The 20,195-nt window shown below is 45.0% G+C and overlaps 7 protein-coding genes across 7 annotated transcripts; 5 read left to right on the forward strand and 2 right to left on the reverse strand.

Annotated features, from left to right (window-relative positions):
• Window positions 1-1,201: 1,201 nt before the first annotated feature.
• Window positions 1,202-1,399, forward strand: TRIVIDRAFT_139619 (uncharacterized protein; the record flags this gene model as incomplete). The annotated part of the gene is made up of 1 exon (XM_014095600.1): window positions 1,202-1,399. A coding segment is annotated over one exon (198 nt), but the record flags the coding sequence as incomplete, so codon positions are not given.
• Window positions 1,400-2,362: 963 nt separating this feature from the next.
• TRIVIDRAFT_206460 (uncharacterized protein) lies at window positions 2,363-3,755 on the reverse strand (the record flags this gene model as incomplete). The annotated part of the gene is made up of 3 exons (XM_014095601.1): window positions 2,363-2,848; window positions 2,974-3,068; window positions 3,125-3,755. 3 exons carry the CDS (start codon window positions 3,753-3,755, stop codon window positions 2,363-2,365), a joined length of 1,212 nt encoding a protein of 403 aa, XP_013951076.1.
• A 661-nt stretch (window positions 3,756-4,416) lies between these two features.
• TRIVIDRAFT_227727 (uncharacterized protein) lies at window positions 4,417-4,945 on the forward strand (the record flags this gene model as incomplete). Its single annotated transcript, XM_014095602.1, has 2 exons — window positions 4,417-4,706; window positions 4,783-4,945. 2 exons carry the CDS (start codon window positions 4,417-4,419, stop codon window positions 4,943-4,945), a joined length of 453 nt encoding a protein of 150 aa, XP_013951077.1.
• A 2,041-nt stretch (window positions 4,946-6,986) lies between these two features.
• TRIVIDRAFT_40568 (uncharacterized protein) lies at window positions 6,987-8,387 on the forward strand (the record flags this gene model as incomplete). Its single annotated transcript, XM_014095603.1, has 1 exon — window positions 6,987-8,387. One exon carries the CDS (start codon window positions 6,987-6,989, stop codon window positions 8,385-8,387), a length of 1,401 nt encoding a protein of 466 aa, XP_013951078.1.
• A 1,040-nt stretch (window positions 8,388-9,427) lies between these two features.
• TRIVIDRAFT_18372 (uncharacterized protein) lies at window positions 9,428-10,156 on the reverse strand (the record flags this gene model as incomplete). Its single annotated transcript, XM_014095604.1, has 2 exons — window positions 9,428-10,014; window positions 10,075-10,156. Coding segments are annotated over 2 exons (669 nt in total), but the record flags the coding sequence as incomplete, so codon positions are not given.
• A 1,976-nt stretch (window positions 10,157-12,132) lies between these two features.
• TRIVIDRAFT_640 (uncharacterized protein) lies at window positions 12,133-15,655 on the forward strand (the record flags this gene model as incomplete). The annotated part of the gene is made up of 4 exons (XM_014095068.1): window positions 12,133-12,605; window positions 12,711-13,009; window positions 13,077-15,091; window positions 15,350-15,655. Coding segments are annotated over 4 exons (3,093 nt in total), but the record flags the coding sequence as incomplete, so codon positions are not given.
• A 1,363-nt stretch (window positions 15,656-17,018) lies between these two features.
• Window positions 17,019-18,081, forward strand: TRIVIDRAFT_206464 (uncharacterized protein; the record flags this gene model as incomplete). Its single annotated transcript, XM_014095605.1, has 3 exons — window positions 17,019-17,267; window positions 17,602-17,676; window positions 18,055-18,081. The coding sequence occupies 3 exons, from the start codon at window positions 17,019-17,021 to the stop codon at window positions 18,079-18,081; spliced, it is 351 nt and encodes a 116-aa protein (XP_013951080.1).
• Window positions 18,082-20,195: the final 2,114 nt, after the last annotated feature.

The following is a 20,195-nucleotide window of genomic DNA, read 5'->3' on the forward strand; positions in this document are numbered from 1 at the left end:
CATGGGCAAAACGGTTCATGTCGTTGCACCAACAGGCCGAGCAGCACTCCAAGTCGACGGCACGTCAACGTGGTCCTACATGGGCTGGACTCCAGATTACCACAAATACGAAATCGACAAACTTGTGAGCAAGGGGTTTCGCAAGTATATTAAGAAACGACTGAGGGACACGGACGTGCTCATCATTGACGAGATTAGCATGGTGGAGAACCACCATCTAGAACGCATGAATATCTGCATGAAAGCGGTGATTGCCTGGCAACCCTGGCGGAGGGAGAGAGATGCTGCCCCCCCGGGGACAGACGCTGTCACCATTGCGAGAAACATGCCTGCCTTCGGGGGGATCCAGGTCATCGTTACAGGAGATTTTTGCCAATTGCCACCAGTGAAGCCATTCGAGTTCTGCATGCAGTGCGGACAAGAGATGATTGCCGACGACGACGAAGCTGAGTTCAACTGTATCCAGGGTCATGGTCCATTTCCAGAGGCACACAAGTGGGCCTTTATGAGCACAGCTTGGAGGGAAGCCGATTTTGTCCACGTGAATTTGCAAGAGATTCATCGCCAAAAAGACGAATATTTTATCAGGATGCTTCAGAAATGCCGTCTTGGGATTCCGTTCTTACCGCAAGAAATGGAGACACTGATGGAGCATCCTTGCGAAGTTCAAAAAGCCACAAAGCTCCTATGCACCAGAAATGAGGTCGCCCAAGTGAACCGAGAAAATTTTAATAAGCTAAAGACGCCAAAGCATGCGTTCAGCGCTCTGGATGGCTTTCATCCAATGAACAGAGAGCACGCAGAAATGCCCCAATACCATGAACGTTTCCCAGATGGAACATTGGTAGCCTGCAAAGATCAACGCCTGGAACCACAAGTGACGCTGCGCGGGGGCATGCTTGTGATATTGCAGATAAACCTTGATATAAAGGGTGGGCTGGTTAATGGAAGTCAGGGGATTATTTGCGGCTTTGAAGCATTTAATCCCGAAAATCTCCCCAAAGCAGCTACGGGCAAGGACGCCAAGTCCATTCCTTCTCACCAACGCATCAGCGGGGACCACGCAAGACTTAGGGAGATGCAGATACAGCAATTCATGGTGCAACAGCAAGGGGACCCACGGCTGGCAAAGGTCTGGCCTCGGGTGCTCTTCCACAACGGCCAGAGACGCGTCATCTACGCCTCGTGCACGGTCACTTCTATTGGTGACAAAGAGCCATATTCACTGCTGCATCGAACACAGATTCCCCTTTTACCAGGCTGGGCTATGAGCGTTCACAGAAGCCAGGGCATGACGTTAGATCGTGTCATTGTTGACCTGTCCCATGCTTTTGAAGAAGGCCAGGTATATGTCGCCTTATCTCGGGCGACGAGCCTTCATGGACTCAAGGTTGTGGGCAACTCGAGCGGATTATTCATAACGGGCGGAAATCAAGATGTCCAGACGTTCCTGCAGGCAAAGTTTGGGGACCGACTTTTCCAATCAGTTCGAGAGTTTTCCGGACATCTTGTTCAGGATATAGATAGCGGGAAAGATGTGGAGCAAGGCTGAGAAGAGTCATGCGTATATGGTTTACGATTTATGAAACCATTGAGCAGGTGAATTTGCAGCGACAATGGAAAGGAATATGTTCATGATCACTCGAACCCTTCTCTGAATGTGCCAGCATTACTGCGTTGATACATGGCCAAAAGAGCACCGAGCTCGAGGTCAGTCCATTAATGGAATTTGTCCACTACGAGCTTCCAGCAATCATGACAGGATCATACGTTGTCATCACCACTTCTATGGAGGAGGGACGTAGAAGTTTCGTTGCAGGTAGCCAAGTAACTCTATGGGCCACGTAGTTTATCGGGTAGCTCATGGCTCATACCTGTATACTCTTGGTATATTTTATTGAGCTCTTGTGGCTTGCCGAGGGTGGACTTCGTGGTAGTCAGATACGTTCGTACCATATGCCCGAAGTAAAAGGGCAAATCCAAGAAATAAGAATGGCTGGATATAATGAGAATGGGTAACCTGGAAATGCTAACATAGAATTATATATCTGTGGAAAAATGAGAATTTGGCTGGAATACTCGTATATTGATGCTATTAAGTTGGCGTCAATCTCGATGTTTTATTCAGTGCTCAAAAATAATGCTTGGTGAAAAATAGAAGCTTGATGATTTAGATCCTTACAGTTTCTGCTGGGCTGGGATATGGTCTTAGAAGTCGTGATGACTTTGTTTCAGCTACAAAGATGAAATGGACGACAAAAGGGACGAGTAGTGCATTTCTAGAGCCCCTTTGTTAGAACAAAAAGATAACCCCTTAGTGTAGCATCCTAGCATTTCTTCAAGGCACGAGTCTCACACATGCCTAACCCAGACATTCCATGCCTTGTCTCGTCGGCCACACAATCCTGCTTTCGCCATCGTTACTCCAATATCCTAAGCCACCTTTCTGCCATATCCTTGAACGCTCTTCAAAAGACTCATACATGCCATCAAAGTCTTTGTTGGCACTCAAAAGCTCAGAGTCTTCTGAGACATCTTCAAAAAGACTCAGCAGGCCACATCTCTCGAGACGCTCCACATCCCAGAATACATAAGCCCGTTCCCTCAATCCAGCATTGTTTGTAAGCATGGCCCACGCGCGACGAGGCAAGTCATTGAAGGCCATCCGCCACGCTTGAAATGGACCCTTGTTGGCATCTTCACTGTGGGAAATTGAAAACAGAGTATCTAGGTCCTCATCGGTGTATTCGGAGAGTGGGATACCATCATCCAAGTCCTCTCCAGGCGGATTGGTGAGCGCATCGTAGAGATCAGCTCTACCGGCGCCAAATGAAGACTTCAACAACGCCTTTTTGACATCATATGAAGTCTCACATATCATTCTGTATATAAAACCGACGCCCTGGGATAACTGCAACGCTTCTGAGTAAGTTATCGTAACGATGAATAAAACGGATGTGGACAGTAACTTACGAAGAGCTGCCTCCAGCCATTGTCGCCACCAGGCGTGAGATAGTCGATTCCCAACTCGCCGAGCTCAACATCATGAGCAAGGATATCATATGAGGCTTTAAATATATGTCAAAAATGGCTATAATTTTTTTTATTACTAGGAGCAACACACCTTTGGAAATCTTGAGTTCGAGAAAGTCATGAGCGCCGCTCAGCTGCTCATTTTCCCATGGGGCGTGTTGCGAAAAGAACCACTCCCTATCGTCATCGCTAAATGATGCTATATTCGATGACGTGCTGTTACGGAAGAGGCTGAAATACAGTTCGACTCTGTAGAAAGCTCGGCAAAAGCGATAGTATTCTGTCCGCGACAAGGAAAGGCCGCTAAACGCTTGCATCGGTTGGCCATTAGAGATTTGAGTCCACGCGTGGCTAGAATATTGAGAGGCCAAATCATGGATCGCATCGTGCATGTGTCCCATTTTCATAAAAAGCGGAACTGGCATCGTCCTCAGTCGGTTGGCGAGTCTAGATGGTTCCGTATAAAGCATTTTGAGCAGCTCCCTGACTGCAACTCCAGTGCGTGGGTTGAGATGCGATGCTTCCAACACTGCGATTGAATAAGGGACAAGAGCTAGAGTGACTTGCTGCTGCAAGATATCGGCCGCAACGCTCGGATTCTCTCTGTAGCATGCGTAGAAATGACGGCAGGTAAGGAGACAAGGCAGCAGGAAGCGTATATTGCCCAGATCTCGCATCACCGAAGTTATCACCTCGCACGGAAGTTTGGTGATGGAAGCCATTTCTGTAGCTGGTTGACGGTTCGAGTTGAATACTGCACTTGTTAGGATCCTAGTATATGTTTTGGGGGGCTCCAAGAATGCCTACAGCTCTCCAGCTGCTTTCTTTGTTCAGTTCATGCTACCCCGCAGTTATCACTATCATGTGTCACTGAACGACAGAATCTAGGCGCACAAAACATCGTGTAACACAGGAACCAATGCCATCCCGCAGATCTTATCGAATAGAGGCTACATGATCATATTTGTAGCAGCATCATCGCCTCACTTATAGAGAGCAAGGCTCCAAGGATACACATGTGCACGCATATAGACTAATCAATCACAGGGGGGGATAGAACAATGCTTGTTCGTAACCCAGAGTAATGCTCCGCTGATATAGGTTTATTTTCTTATTGGTAATCTTCTTTCCGAAAACTCAAAAGATAATGCTGTGTTATCACAGCCGTCAGAACTCTTTTTCGTTGAGTAACAATGATCCGATGGCTCAGTATTTGAAATGAAACAACGAATCGGCCGTCAAAGCGTTAAATTGAGGTGCCTTGCTCGCGCTGATTGAGGGAGATGCTGTTGGACAAGGTAAAGAAATATATGTCATCTTTGCTTTTCTCTATTCTAGTGCTTCTTTATTTGTATCCATTCACAGTCGCCTCTTTGCCTCATTATGGCTCTTGATCCAGAGAAAGTAAAAAACTTTCAGGAAAGATATTTGGGCCTCGACAACAACATAACCTACATTAAGGGCCACGCCATTTCCAACGAGTATTACAGTTACAAAGATGCACAAAGGGCTGCTAGTAGTGCAAGGAAGGATTATAAAGATATTGGGAATAGTTTGAAGGTGACAAAGCCCTATGAAGGCCCCGCCCAACTTGTTGGAGGTAATATGTACTATCGCGATGGACAGGAGATAATGGCACCTCTGACCGAAGCCGCTGCTGCCACGGCAAGAGTGTAGGTGTTGGCATCCATGTTCCCATAGAATGTTACCCGAAGAAGGTCAGAAGTTAATGGAATCGGTGCATGGTAGCGAAGGCAACCGCCGCGATGCGTTCAATAACAATTATGGAGATCTCCTACAGGCTAAGGGGCAATATCAGAACCATGTTGAGCAAGCCAAACAAACCCACAACAGTGCAGATAAGTATGACAAATACGAAGATCAACACGAGAAGTATCGTGTGCTTCATTAAATTGGTCGACAGAGGAAGGCTCATAAATGCACTGGGAATAATACTTCTCGTAGCACAAATGTAGATTGCAGAATTTAAACCAGTCTCAAACATCCTACGAGCCATGTACAGCCCCTTGCATAAGATCTCAGAAATTGTGAGTAATGTCGACTTGAAGGCTAGAGCTCACATATAAGATTTGCCGCTGTATTAACCCTATCTTTATTGAACCGGCGGCTAAAATGTGCTGAGAATCTAATGAAGAGGGGTCATTACTAGCCGTAGCAATAGGATTGATCGAGTCGGCAGAAGAGAAAAGTATGAAGTTGTTGTGAGAGGATCATGTGATGGTTCACCTTTGACGAACAGCGCTACGGGCGCATTGATACATTGTACGAGTCAGACCTGGCTATGAAAGTAGAAAAACAAACAGCGGGCGATATGCAGTATAAGACAACAAGCATGAGAATCGTCTTTTTTGTCAGTGCGCATGGCAGCCTCATCATAGTTCAGCAAGACATCGCCGATCTTCTTTTCAGCTAATGATGCACTGCATGCCTAAATGTCTCATGCGACGAATTAATAGCTGTATCATTCCTCATGGTACTATTCCAAATTAGACTGGATGTGTTAACAATGGAATCACAAGATCAAATGTCTTAGGTTCATGTCTTAAGTTGACTATCCTGTACCAATAACTAGCAATCCTAGATGAACACGGTACTAAATATTTAAAGGACAGTGATTCCTTATGCAAAAACACCATAGCTTTGCCATTAGCAACAACAGAATCTCTTATCGGTCTTATCAAAACATCCTCCCAGCTGTTACAGCTTTATTGAATCTGTCACCTTGATTATAAATTTAACCCCTATAGAAACACCCCCAGTTCCGAGAGTCCACATTCGTTACAATCAAGACAAAATGAAACTGTTTTCTTTAACCTCTATCCTACTTATCGGCCTTGCTACTTCCCTTCCCATTGTGAGTACAGCTAGTACAAATGACGATATGAGTACCACTTTTAGAGTCAATATTGACAGTCCTTCTAGAGCGGTAGGCAGCTTATAGAGATTGCAGGGGGCGACGGCGGCCCAGGCCTATTACAGTTGCTCGTAGAGGGGAATGTTTCAGCGAAAGACGCCCTCGGGGAGGTCGTTGATGCACTGGGACAGATCGGTCCTGCAATAGCCAAACTTCTGGGGGGGCTACTTGGTTCGGATTAAGAGTCTGTGGTTCCATCATACTGGGAGCATTCGAATTTCAATGCATAAGATCAACTGAATTGAGAGATATCATCTCACTCAATATGTATGAAACACTCGAGTCAACCTAAGTTCAGATTTTGTGATGCCGTGTTATCTACATACATAGAAGTCCTGCTCTCTGAGATAATAAGTATGACCTAACGTAGTTACTAGCTAACTAAATGTTGATATTTGACCAAGCGGCAACTCACGAGCACAATAAAATACACGCATGCTGCAGACCTATGTGACTATTGGGCATAGGCAACCTTATCACAGCTATGCTAACCAAGATTAGTCACGTATGCTAAGAGCAACTGTATTTAAAGGTCATCAATTTTGTCCCATCTGTATATAAGTATGTATATGTGGTGGTCAGTATTAGGTTGGTTTTCTTTTTAGGAGTATGAGGTGTGGACATTGAAGTCGTTAATTATCTGTAACAGGTGGTGGCCCTGGGCAGGTCATACGGAGAGAAAATATGGGCTGCGCGGGTCAAACGTATGCAAAGGCTACATGTAGTTTCCATGATTGATCTATGAAATGAACGCGCCTGAACCTGCTCTCCACTGCGTAGCACATATTCGTTCCGGTTTCAGTCCCTGGTTTATTGTTAATACCCGTCACACATGTGAGGCTAAGGACGTGCACCACATCACAACCAACAGATTATCAAAATTTTATTGTCCATGCTTAACTAGCGACCTAATTTTATTACTTCTCCTTTGGTTTCTTCTTCATTTGGTCCAACCGCGCACATCATGATGTTATTACGCATAGGTCAAACGCGATTTTGTTATAAAGTATCATCATGGATGCCAGCCAGGCACTTCCATTCAACCAAGATCCATCCAACGAAGGGCTCGTCTTTGACTTCATCCGTCATCAAATTCATCAAATACATTGCAATAGCCAGTGCGGTTAGTATACCAGGAATTTCGTGGCTGAGAGCTACACATGATGAAGTACCCCATCTGGAGAGTTCTCTAGCCTGGGGTTCAAGCATCGAACCCGGTCCTTCTGAGGAGGAAGTGACCCGTATCATATCTCAGGGAGCATTTTCTTTCCCCGTTCGAAATGTCGGCGTCGTCGCTCGATACGACGGCGCTCAGCTACCATCAAATAGCCCCTGCGAGGATCGATTTATCCATGGCAAATTCCCTTCGCCGTGGAATAACGATCATTGGATGGTCTGGGCTATTTTCGACGGGCACGCAGGTTGGCAGACAGCAGAACTACTGAGCAAACGGCTCCTTTCTTTCGTACGACACAGCTTGACTCAAGCCAATTTCGCCTCGAAGCACGAATATGTCCCTGATCAGGTAGTTCAACACGCCATCATAAAGGGCTTCACAGACCTCGACGATTCTATTATCCAGACTGCCCTGGATACCTCTCAAAGCCAAGAGCCGCTGCAAAACAAGGTGAGGAAATTAGTTACCGCGTACTCTGGCTCATGTGCCATATTATCCATGTATGATCCTACAGCAAACACATTACACGTGGCGTGTACTGGCGATTCAAGAGCAGTTTTGGGACACAAGGGCCAAGACGGCAAATGGGAAGCGATACCGTTGTCATTCGATCAAACTGGCAGCAACAAAGAAGAAATTGTCAGATTGGAAAAAGAGCATCCAGGAGAAGAAAATATAGTCCAAGGTGGACGAGTGCTGGGAATGATGGTCTCACGGGCGTTTGGAGACGGTCGCTGGAAGTGGCCTCTAAAATTTCAAGAAGATATAAGACGGAGATTCTATGGTCCAGCACCATTGACTCCCAAGTATGATGTCCGAACGCCGCCATATCTAACTGCTGAGCCTGTCGTGACATCGACCAAGATTGACTCCAATGGCCCTTCTTTCTTGATTCTAGCATCCGATGGCATGTGGGATATGCTCTCCAATCAGCAAGCTGTTGGTCTTGTGGGGAAATGGCTGGAATTTCGAGCGGGAAAGCGCACCAGTGAACCGGAGCCAACACAAGAACCATTCGACTTCGGTCAGTTTTGGAAAGGAGTGAACTGGAGATTTGTCGAGGAGAGAACAATTGTTCAAGATGACAACGCTGCTGTGCATTTAGTGCGTAATGCCTTGGGAGGGAATCATCATGAGCTGATTTCAGGCAGGCTTGCCTTTGACGCTCCATTTTCACGAGGCCTACGAGATGATATGACGGTGCAGGTAGTGTTCTTTAACATCACAAGAGAGAGAAAATAATGGCAATTGCATTTAAAATTGTCATTTAATGCAACAGTATGGATATTCTGGTGCCTAGATTACTCCATGCATGTGAAGAGATCATCTTTGTTGCTTAAAAGGATGCCTTGCTTTCAATATACAACTAGATTCTCAACTGAGGTATATTTATATGCATAAAAGATAGGTCAAATATATATTCTTGAGCCCTGATAAAATATTATCCGTATAGAGCGAATTGTTTCCTTTCAAATACGTACACATTTGCTAAAGAGAGAGTGAGCTATAACAGGGGTCGGCGCAATACGGCTTGAGTGACGGCGCAAATGAAGCAGCGAAAGGAAAAAATTTCAGATGCTATGTGCTTCTCAGACGGCACTCCTTACAAGTCACGTTATACATAATGAAAGCTCTGAAAAAAATACAGGGGGATCACATCCTGATATTGAATGTCTTATTATATGTTGACGCTTCAGGTCAGGATTGATTTCTCCCCTTTCATTCAAGTTTACGAGTACCACGATACGACGCCGGTGGTGGTGATGTTGTTGACACCTTGCCGTCGCATCAAACATTCACGGCGGAGCCTCCGCGAATCTGACAAGACTCTTTGCTCAATGTGATCTGAGGCTGGGCGGCAGAACAGAGAATGAACGCGACGACTAGATCATCTAGTCCGTCTTCTAGAAGAGAGCACGAAATACACTCCGAAAAGAGATCGTGGAATAGCCTGTAAGATATTCATTTGTGATACATGAACATAGTTGTTAGTATGTGTAAATGAGTTTTCTAAAATGACTTTGATACTTTTGTGCTGATATTTTAGGCATTGTTGCCTTTGACTCCATAGGTGTGCCTCACATAACAACACATGTACCCTTCTTCTCAAGCTTGTGGATCCTCTCTGTCAGTTCCTTGATCTTTTCATCACTTGATCTGGCCGCCTCTTCATTCATCCGTCTCTCATCGGAAATAGTCTTCTCCATCCCTTGCATCATCTTCTTATAGTGCTCCTCCAGTGCGGCCAAAGCGGCCTTGTTCTCCTCAGCAGCAGTCCGCAAGAGCATCTCCTTCATCTCAGTGAGTTCTCTTTGTTGCTGTTCCTTCAGCAGTGAGAGTTGGCTCATAATCTCCCTCCCCGCTGCAGTGTCTTTGAGAGCCTTGTTATCTTTTCCCATCTCCTCCTGCAGCTCTAGGTAAAAAGGTTCGTTGTCCATTAGCATGGATGCGATTTGCTTGGCGGATTTGGCCGACGTATCTTGTCGACAGTACTGTGCACCGAATGCCATGAAAACGCTCCAAAATTTGTTCTTGAGTTCCAGCTCACGGTTTAGGCCTTCCTCTGGAGTAACCTTATCCCACATGCTGGTCGCCAGTATCACATTCTTGAGGTTCTTCTCCCCAGTGAGTTTTCGGAACATGTCGAGATTTTTAGTGGCATGGTGGGTGACGCGATTATCTGAAATTGGATGAAGGTATATTATGCCCGACAGGCGCATTTCCTTGGAGTATCCGGCCGATAGGTAGTCTGCAATCATTTCAAGGACTTCGGTGTCTGAGAGATATGTATCGGAGAAGCCTGGAGTATCGACAAAGCGGACAGTGCGACCATCAAGCGTAGTCTCGATAATTTGTATTTCCTGGGTACCTTCAATGAGTATTAATTAGCGAAAGTGTAAGTGCGTGCGGCTACAGTTGCTTGTCGTACATGAAGTAAGATTATGGCCTATCTTTAGGTCTGTCCGTCCAGTCGCATTGGCAATGAATGTCGTCTTTCCAGATCCGGTCATCCTGAGTGTACACCGTAAGCCATGATATCGCCACTTTGTACCACGCATGTGTAGTTATACCCCATTACTGCGATCAATATGTCTTTGCCGGTGAACTTCTTGTACAGTGATTTTGTGTACTTCTTCATAGCGGTAACATTAACATCTTGGAAAAACCCTGTGTGGCCGCTGTCTTTTGTCTGTGAGTCAAAAATTGAACCGTCATTGCGAAGGCCAGAAGATTTCTCAGAAGCAGCATCACCGACACCATCTGAACTTATTCTCGAGGGCAGTTGGTTTGGTTGGAGACGGCTGATGAGCTTGGGAGTCTGATAAGTGGCCGCGGCAGGGCCGTCGGAGGTGGTCGAATTGACCATGGCAAATTCGTCATCAGAGACGTCGGGAGTGCTGATTATCGCCATTGTTTTGGTAAGAAGAAGCCGCAAGATACCTTGAAGAGCGAAATGTCCCTTCTTTGTGCTTTAAGAAAGCTCAATGGATGAAAACATTGGAAGCTTCGTGTTTGGGCTTCAATGTGGCCTGGCTTGAAACAGCGTTACGTCACCACCTAGCAAGGCGCTGCATTTGATAGGCCCTGAGTTCTTGATACCCAAGGCAACGATTCTAAAGACGCTAAATGGCAACTGATGATTGTATGATGAAGGCGAGATATGAAACGACTATACTTGCTTGATTGGACGTTGCTTCTCTCTTCTTTTCTCATTCTATCGTTCAACACTGGTTGTTGACAGCACGCATAGAATCCTTGTCGGGCGACATCCCAGAAGCTTAGGTACATGTACATTATTTTGGCGGGCTAGTTTCCCCAGTCCTCTACTGGGTCGTTTGGACGCTGTTGAGACGCAGGCATTCACCACGGGCATGTCATGTCGGCCACCCTCTTCTGGGGGTCAACGCTGTCGCGGAATTTACAAGTATCTGTCACCGGCTATTATTAGGTGCTGAGCCAGTCGTCTAGGCTCTTCTCTACACTCACACATTTATCTCAAAGATTCGCATCATAAAGTAGAGCTGGTGGGGGTCGACAAGAGCGTGGTGGCTGTGGCCGTAGAGATGATGCCGCCAAGGCGTCAGCAATGGGGACATCACTTGACGGGCGGACATAATGCAGTGACACAAATGCGCCTTTTCACTGTCTACATGTAGCGAATGGCATCCTGCATCAGCGCACTTGTCTATCCAGGTTGGTAGATGCAAATCCAGTGGACGCCTTGCGGCTTCTTCCAATACGTGTACTTCTCGCAATATATGAAGCCTCGCAAATAGGTCCAAACAGCACTAAATGTTGAGTAAAGTGAAATATCCATCATTCTGTTCCAGCCGCTACGCATCAATCATGCCTTACAAGGACAAATGTATTGGGTGAAGTTATCTGCACTTAACTGAGGATCTGAAATAAAATAAAACATAAAATAAAATAAAAATTGCAACCATACACACCGGATGAACGTAGCATTTGCTGTACAGGAATTTTGGTCTATCAGAAAAAACTTGGGCGGTTAATCAAAGTACTGGTGCCTAGGTGGATGTAGATATCCAACCAATCGTTGAACAATTCTATTCAATATGGTCAGGCTTTTGGGCCGCTGAGGTGGGCGCAGTGCATACATGTACATTACAATCTCAGCCTCACTGTTTCGCACTTGTTACCCAGCCATTCTTCGGTCTTCCCTTCTACATGTACATAGCAGCTCGACTACTCGAAAATCGCAAAGTCTTCAAGTGTGAACTTACCTTTGTAGCTCCTCGGTTTACATTACTCCCATTCAAGTCTCTTCATCCAGAATTACATCTGCCCAGTTCGACACGTCAAACAAAGAACCAAAACGGTGAAAAGCACGCACCCGAAGACTATTTCTCTTTCCACCCGATCGCCGATCTCCGATATGAATATTTCCGCCAACCTATGATCGTTTGCTTCAATGGCGGAGTTGGATCCAAGGCTTTATACTGTCGCGTGGATTGCGCCACTGGAGATTGAAGCACAGGCAGCATTGCACCTGTTAGATAATCGACATCAGGGCAGATTTCCTCTGGCGCCTGGAGACGACTATGTCTTCCAAGCTGGAGATGCATGTGGACACAACATCATTATCGCAACGCTGCCTGCCGGAGAAGTGTACGGTACAAGATCTGCTGCTGCTCTCGCGACCCAGGTCAAGAGATTTTTCCCAAATCTTTGGTTCGGCTTATTAGTTGGCGTCGCAGCTGGTCTTCCGAACCTCTTGCGAAGCCCCCCACTAGATATTCGTCTTGGCGATGTCCTCGTGGGGTTAACAGTAGGCGACAATGCTGGTCTAATAGATTATGAATTGGGTAAAGAAACGGGAACAAATGGATTTCAGCTCCTTCGTGCTGGCCATGCGTTGGCGAAAACAGAAACTGTCGTCAGGTCTGCCATTGGCAGTATCAAGCTTCGGGCGCCGAACGACTCAAACGATATCTTGCAGTATTACAAAAGGATTGAGCATAAAAAACACTCCCTAGGCACGTTTGCCGATCCGGGACAAGACCGAGACACTCTATATCAAGTTGACGAGTGCGGAATTACAAGTCCTGTCGTACGGGAACAAAGACCACATTCGAAGCGCAATCGTGTGTGGTATGGGTCGATAGGCTCAGGTGACAAATTGATGAAAAACGCCCAGAAACGGAACGAGTTGAGAGACAAGTATAACATCATTGGCCTCGAGATGGAGGCGGCTGGGACGATGGACCAAATTCCTGTTGGTGTCATTCGAGGGGTTTGTGACTATGGCGACGAACATAAAAATGATGAGTGGCAACCATATGCTGCTGCAATGGCTGCTTGTTACGCCAGGGCAGTTCTGGCAGAAATACGACCCAACAATGGTTTGTACGCCCAGCTGCCGTCCTAAGTCTCCTCGCTTATCCTGACCTTTCGTGTTAGCGATTCAAGACCGCCCTCTGGACAGGGCAGTTAAGCGCAAAGTTGACGAACAATATTTTGAATCTGCGTCCGACGATGAATGTAGGAAGCGCCAACGTCCTTATATGGAAAAGGAGCAGCCCGTTATCGAAATGATGGACGACACGGTCAGGCAGTCATTACTAGAACAGCTCTATTTTGACAAGATTGACGAGCGCCTAATGAACCTGACAGCAGCTCAAGGGAAAACCTGCTGTTGGTTCCTTGCTAAGCCCGAGTATATATCCTGGAACGACTCATCACTACATCCTGATCATGGCGGCTTTCTCTGGATCAAAGGCCATCCCGGTACCGGGAAGTCAACCCTTATGAAATTTCTTTTTGAAACGGCCAAACTTAATGCAAACAGCAATTCATCGCAAATCATACTATCATTCTTCTTCCTTGCGCGAGGTACGATTGAAGAAAAGTCGACGGCCGGTCTTTATCGCTCTCTTCTGCATCAGCTCTTTCAGAAGGCACCAGACGCGCAAAGCAGCTTAGAGTGGATGACTGGTAATGGTGCAAAGGTTATACAAAGAAATGGATGGCATGAAAAAGCATTAAAGCAGACACTCGCACATGCTATCCAGAAACTGGGAATTCGGTCTCTAATGATATTTGTCGATGCGCTGGATGAGTGTAATAAAGATCAAGTCGCAGATATGGTATGCTTTTTTGAGGAATTATGTGAGAGAGCGCAGGAGTCACGAGTTCGACTACAAGTTTGCTTTTCAAGTCGACATTATCCAACTGTTGTCATCCAAAAAGGTATCGAGGTCATTCTCGAAAATGAAATCGGCCATACCGAGGATATTGAATATTACATTAAGTCTAAACTCAGGCTAGGAAAGTCGAGTCAAGCCATCTCATTGCGATCCGAAATTCTCAACAAATCTTCCAACATTTTCCTCTGGGTTGTGTTGGTTCTTGATATTCTTAATAAAGAATACCCAAACAGCTCTATATCCATCAAGAAAATTCGCAATCGTCTGAGAGAAATTCCACCAGAATTGAACGACTTATTTGAAATGATTCTTACGAGAGATGGCGAGAACCTTGATCGGCTACATTTTTGTCTGAAATGGATCCTCTTTGCGAATCGCCCTTTAAAACCGCAAGAGTTCTATTTTGCTGTTCAGTTTAGTTGCGACAAAGAGTGCACAGGGTATTGGGACCGAGATGATGTGGAAGAAGAGGAGATGAAGACTTTCGTGAGAAGCTCTTCTAAAGGCTTAGCTGAAGTCACACGAAACAAAGCTTCGGAAGTCCAATTCATTCACGAATCTGTTAGGGATTTCTTATTGAGAAAATATGAAACCCAATGGTTGGAAACTCCTGGTAACTTCATGGGTAATAGCCACAAACTTCTGAGGGATTGTTGCTTGGTTCAGCTGAACAACTTGAGGCCTCAAGACCTCGGCATAATAGACCATCTGCCGAATGCTTCTGAAGCATCCCGGCTACGGGATACAATCAAGTCTAATTATCCGTTTCTTGAGTATTCAGTAATCAATGGCCTGCATCATGCTAATGGTGCTCAACAACATGGTATAGATCAGGGACCCTTTCTCGTCGATTTTCCTCTTGAAAAGTGGATACTTTTTAACAATGCCATTGAGCAATTTCAAATTCGACGATATACATCAGCCAGCCTCCTTTATATTCTTGCAGAGAGAAATCTTGTTGAATTAATTTGGATCCACCCCCGGAAACTTTCTTTTTTTGACGTTGAGATGGAAGTTGAACGCTATGGCACACCAATATTCGCGGGCATGGCTACCAATAGTCGCGAGGTAGTTTATGCGTTCTTGAAAATCTTCGCGGCAACTTTATCAGCAGCATCACCGCTTCACAGCCTTTGCGAAGTGTATCGTCGAAGTAAAACCAATTCAAGAACATTCGGTCGTAATTTTGCTTTCTCAAGAAAGAAAGGCATCCTGGAATATCTACAAGAAGAAGGAAATGAAGCACTAATCTTTGCTTTTCTTACTTTAAGAAAGTTAGTGGCCAATTCCAATGATAGATCTAATTGCTTGCCACTGCCGAGGACTGGAAAGAATGGGTATAATGCCGTTTTTGACTTTGGCATAAACTGCGAAGATAACAACGGCCGGATGCCGCTGATATTAGCTGCTGCGAATGGTCACGAGGCTGTTATTAAGCTATTACTCACAGCAGGCGTTGATGTGAACTGCAAAGATGCTATTGGTCGGACGCCGCTGTCGTGGGCTGCTTGGAATGGCCATGAGTCTGTCATTAAGCTATTACTTACACAAGATGGAGTTGACCTAGACAGCAAGGATAAGGAAGGCCGGACGCCTCTGTCGCGGGCTGCTGCGAATGGCCACGAGGCTGTTATTAAGCTATTACTCACGAAAAACGTTGAAGTGAGCTGCAAAGATGCTATTGGTCGGACGCCGCTGTCGTGGGCTGCTGGGAATGGCCATGAGTCTGTCACTAAGCTATTACTTACACAAAATGGAGTTGACCTAGACAGCAAGGATATGGAAAGCCGGACGCCGTTATCGTGGGCTGCTGAGAATAGCCGTGCAGCTATTATTAAGCTATTACTCACAGAAGGCGTTGACGTGAAATGCAAAGATAACGGGGGCTGGACACCGCTATCAAGAGCTGCTGCGGGCGGGCACGGCGTTATCGTTAAGCTATTGCTTGATCATGGCGCTGATATAGATGTTAAAGATAATTATGGCTGGACGCCGCTATCACAAGCTGCCGCGAATGCGCACGATGCTGTTGTTACGCTGTTGCTTGAACACGGCGCCGATACCGAGTGCAAGAACAACCAAGGCCAAACACCGTTATTGATAGCAGCTCAGCGGAGCCACAATACTGTTGTTCGGCTGCTGATTGCACAAGGTGTTGACGTTCATTGCAAGGATAAAGAAGGCCGAACGCCGTTGTCGTGGGCAGCTCGAAGGGGGCACCATGCCGTTATTCAGTTACTGCTTGCACAAGGCGCCAACCCATACTGTAAAGATAACGAAGGTTGGACACCTCTATCGTTAGCTGCCAAAGAAGGACATGGTGCCATTCTTAGGTTTCTACATATACTGGCTGTTGACGGAGATTGAAGGATGAAGACGGCCGAATGCCGCTACTATAGGCGGCTCAGTATGGATATTAAGTCATTGTCTGATTGCTACGAGCATCGAATTAGGCAAATCTGACTACCAAGGGCCTCCCAAATCGTCAAAGATTAAGCCAGGCGTTGATCCGATTAATTAAGGTTGTTGTATACTCGTGTTGCATAAATATAACAAGCTTCCATCCTACACCTATAGATACTCTACCTTTTAGGTACCCCTTTACTAAAAACCTTACCCTGTTTAACTAACTATTAAATAAAATATCTTTTATATTTTTATTTACTGCTTTTACTAAGGAATTAAAAGTAATGCTAGGTTAGCTGTTCCCAACGCGCAAAACGGCAGTACAGGTTTATGTTCGCGGACAGTCAGGTCAGTAGACGGACAATCTTGCCACTAGCTTGAGTTAGAGAAGGTGGCTGAATCCAATCTTGATTGCTATGATAACAACTGGCTACCTAAGTATTCTAAATGAGCGTAGAGAAGGGAACTTGTATATTCAGTCGTGTGTTCTGGATCTAAAAGATCTAAATAGATCTTGCCTTGGATCTATTGAACATTCTTAGATCCTGTCGTGGATCTAGAGAATATTTCTAGATCCTGTTCTTTATGGGCCAGGCGGCCCGATGTTTATCTGGCACCTCCTGTAGGCCCATTGTCGCAACTATAAGAGCCGGGTCGTGACACTAGTGCGTTTTGAGTTGCAATCCGCATTACGCAGAGCATCTGTCAATAACAAACCAGTGACCATTGTATGAATAGGTTCCATAGTGATACCCTCCCCCATTCTGGTTACCAAAACATTGGTTGATAATATTTTCATATGCATCCCAGCACAATTGCTGTGGCATACCAGGTCCCTGGTACTCGAAGTGGCAGTTTTGATGGTTTCTACCATTTTGGCAAGTTCGATACCAGTTTCCCTGGCCAACCAGGGACGTGCAAAATGTTTGACGGTCTGCGTAGTTGCCATTTCGATCTGTACAAGCTCCAATACCAGACGAGCCTACACCATAAAAACCGCAATCTGCAGCCCTCGAGCTTCCAGCTTGGAGAACAAGCCCGATCACAGGTAAGGTGGACAGGAATTTCATAGCGAAGCAAAGTGGCCTGAAAATGTTAGACATCTTAAGCCTGTTTTACTTTGAAAGGATTAGACATACTTGGACTCAAAAAGATGAGCTTCTTATTGATTTCCTTAGCAGCTGAGGAGTTGTAGTATAAAGTGCAAAGGTAAAGATCAAGTCTTGTGTAAGGGCGAGTAGGATGCTTTTATATTTAATGTGGTTAAATACGAAACAGGGCTGCTGCCCAAAGCCCCTCGCTAAGACTCTCATCAGTAATCAGAAGGCTCTAGTATTAACTTCTTCGTTCATAATACTTTTGTAGGAAAGTTTAGCTTGTAGAGGGCCCGCAAAGGCTATGAGTTTGCCAAGATTATCAGCACCGAGAAGCGAATTGCATTTGTCAGCTTTAGTATTGTATGTATAGATAGGAGTGGGTAAATTGATTGAATCAAGGCCTACTTCCTATTCAAGAAGGATTCCTACTCCGTATAGTTTATTGACAGCTAGAAAACGCACCTTTCAACTGATCCAACGAACACCAAACACAGCACAAGAAACCTAGCTTGTCTGAACGCTATAAGTATCACGGTGTGAAAACAAGGTACGGAATCATTTGGTCACACAGCTGCAGCTTCATTTCCTTTGGAACGAGACCGCCAGCGCGGCTAGGGGTCATTTCATCGTGACAACGAGTCTTGTCTTTTCTATCTAGCTAGAGGTCTTCCCCCTTTACATTAAGAAGCCGGACCAAGCCCGACTTTGTCACTAATCCTAGCTACAAAATAATTACAGGCCTGTCAAATCCCTCTATCAAACTAATTACGTGACATTTTAAATTGCCTAAATATCCAGCCTGGCTTATTTGCTAATAAAAACTAACGCTGCTCGCTAAGCCTCAACGGTTTATCCCTTGCGAATATATAACATACCTTTGCTAACCTCTTTGTACGCAGTTCGTTATGCAAATATAGCTTAGTATCTAGATATATTGCTTTATTACTTTATATTAACTAATAACAACTACTAATGTCCAGACCCTTATTCTAACATGCTCACGTCAGCATTCCAGTTCCACTCAATTGTGAATATCATTTGTTAAGCTTCTAAAACTTGTACATAGTTAGGCATCGGTATGCTAGCAAACTTGTATCCTGCAGCCAATAATCAATGCCTAGGTGTTTTGGGCCGAGATTCCCGGAGAGAGATGGGAAAAAGTTCCTAGCAGCTACCACGCCTGGAGTTCCAGGGAGTAATTCCCTTCCCAATAAGTAACATATATTACGCTAAAGAATTAGCCTGATGTTGCTGATTGCCTTGCTAATCCATAGTGCCGAAGTGCTAAATCCACAGCTGGTTATACACTCTATCCTCACCTTGGCGCAGCACTACTAGTGGTCATAGACTCAATGCAAGATGGCTTACTGGTTTAGGTATATCTGGCTCAAAGTTTACAAAATCAGATCAATATAAGAGCCTCGGATTACTCTCCACTTTCGCAGGCCCTATTCAGTTCAGATATATCCACGCGTGTTTACACATACTAACGACCACTCCTCATGTTCACCTGCCAAGGTTAAGGACGGAACTAACAAGTTTTGGAAACGACAATACGGAGCAGTGTGGTATTACCACAGTCTGAGTAAATATAGTATGGTTTTGCTCTGCTGCCTAGGTATTGTCACACGCACCTGTTATATATTACTACTAGCCCCTCTAAGTAAAGAAAAATATGAGAATATTATAGGCTTGGCAGGGGTGAAGGTCACCGCTCATATCCGTAAATCTCTGCCTTCCCATGCCCAGAACTTAGCAGTTTTTAAGCCAAGAATTAAAGGTATAGCATGATATAAATACTCCATATTCAAAAACTCCAGAATCTCTATTTAAGTGTATTTTTGTAGGGCTTGTGTTTAATGCTAAGCGTGTTGGTGTCTATTACAATAAGAGACAGCCTAACTTCCTTGAGTATTTGATGTTTGAACTTTTATTGACGAACTGTGAGCCTATATGTTAGTATAGGTTAGGATTTCCAAGGGACAAACCTTAGTTCTGGGTTTATGTTGGTGGATGAGCCAGGCTGGATATTTGCGCAATGTATAACTAACGTCACGAACGAGTAGAATAGGTCCAATAGACTTAATCAAAGTTGTTCATGTTATTCCCATCTGACTATATAACTATTGTGAACGAGTGTATCGAATGGTACATGTATATATAATGTGAAGCTCACTCGAGCTCACTTAACTGGGAGTGAAGCTAGTTACATAAATAGGAAGTGGCTCACTCTGCATCACTCGACTGTGCGTGAGCCCTACTACTAATTGGACCGCCTGTCCTTCGTATTTCCGGGATGCCTATTCTGTAGTTTCGTTGTTGCGATCATCAGGCGTTGGGTCGTGAATTGGCACTTTTTTTATGAGATAAGCAGTCTGATGTTTATCCAAAGGCGCCTGCCTTATAGGCCTGTTGTCGCAACTATAAGAACCAGGCCGTAACATCAAGATAGATAGATGATTGTAAATTTGGTAAAGAGACTGGAACAGATGGATTTCATCTCCATCGTACTGGCCAGGCAGAAGGCCAAAGCCAAAAAAAAAAAAAAAGGGCTTCATATTTTCCCTCGGATTAAAAAGATCGAGAGGGTTAAAATATATACAGCTAGGCTAATTGGTTTCTAAGTTCAATTACTGTTACTTCGTAAGCATTGTGCAATTAGCTTTGGAGATTCCAGCATCTCTTTTGAACCAACTCTTATTTCAAAAATTTCCTAATTTGGCTATTGCTTTACATTAGTTGGGAACTAATGGGCTCTATCTACACAAGTGCGCATAATGTCAGCAGCGATTTGTTAGTTTCATCTAAAATCTGGAGGAACTATATTATAGGGTTGCTGCTTTGCAGAAAACCTTAATCAAAACAGGAATATGGTGTCG

Source organism: Trichoderma virens (assembly GCF_000170995.1).
Source record: "Trichoderma virens Gv29-8 chromosome Unknown TRIVIscaffold_90, whole genome shotgun sequence".
NCBI lineage: Eukaryota > Fungi > Ascomycota > Sordariomycetes > Hypocreales > Hypocreaceae > Trichoderma > Trichoderma virens.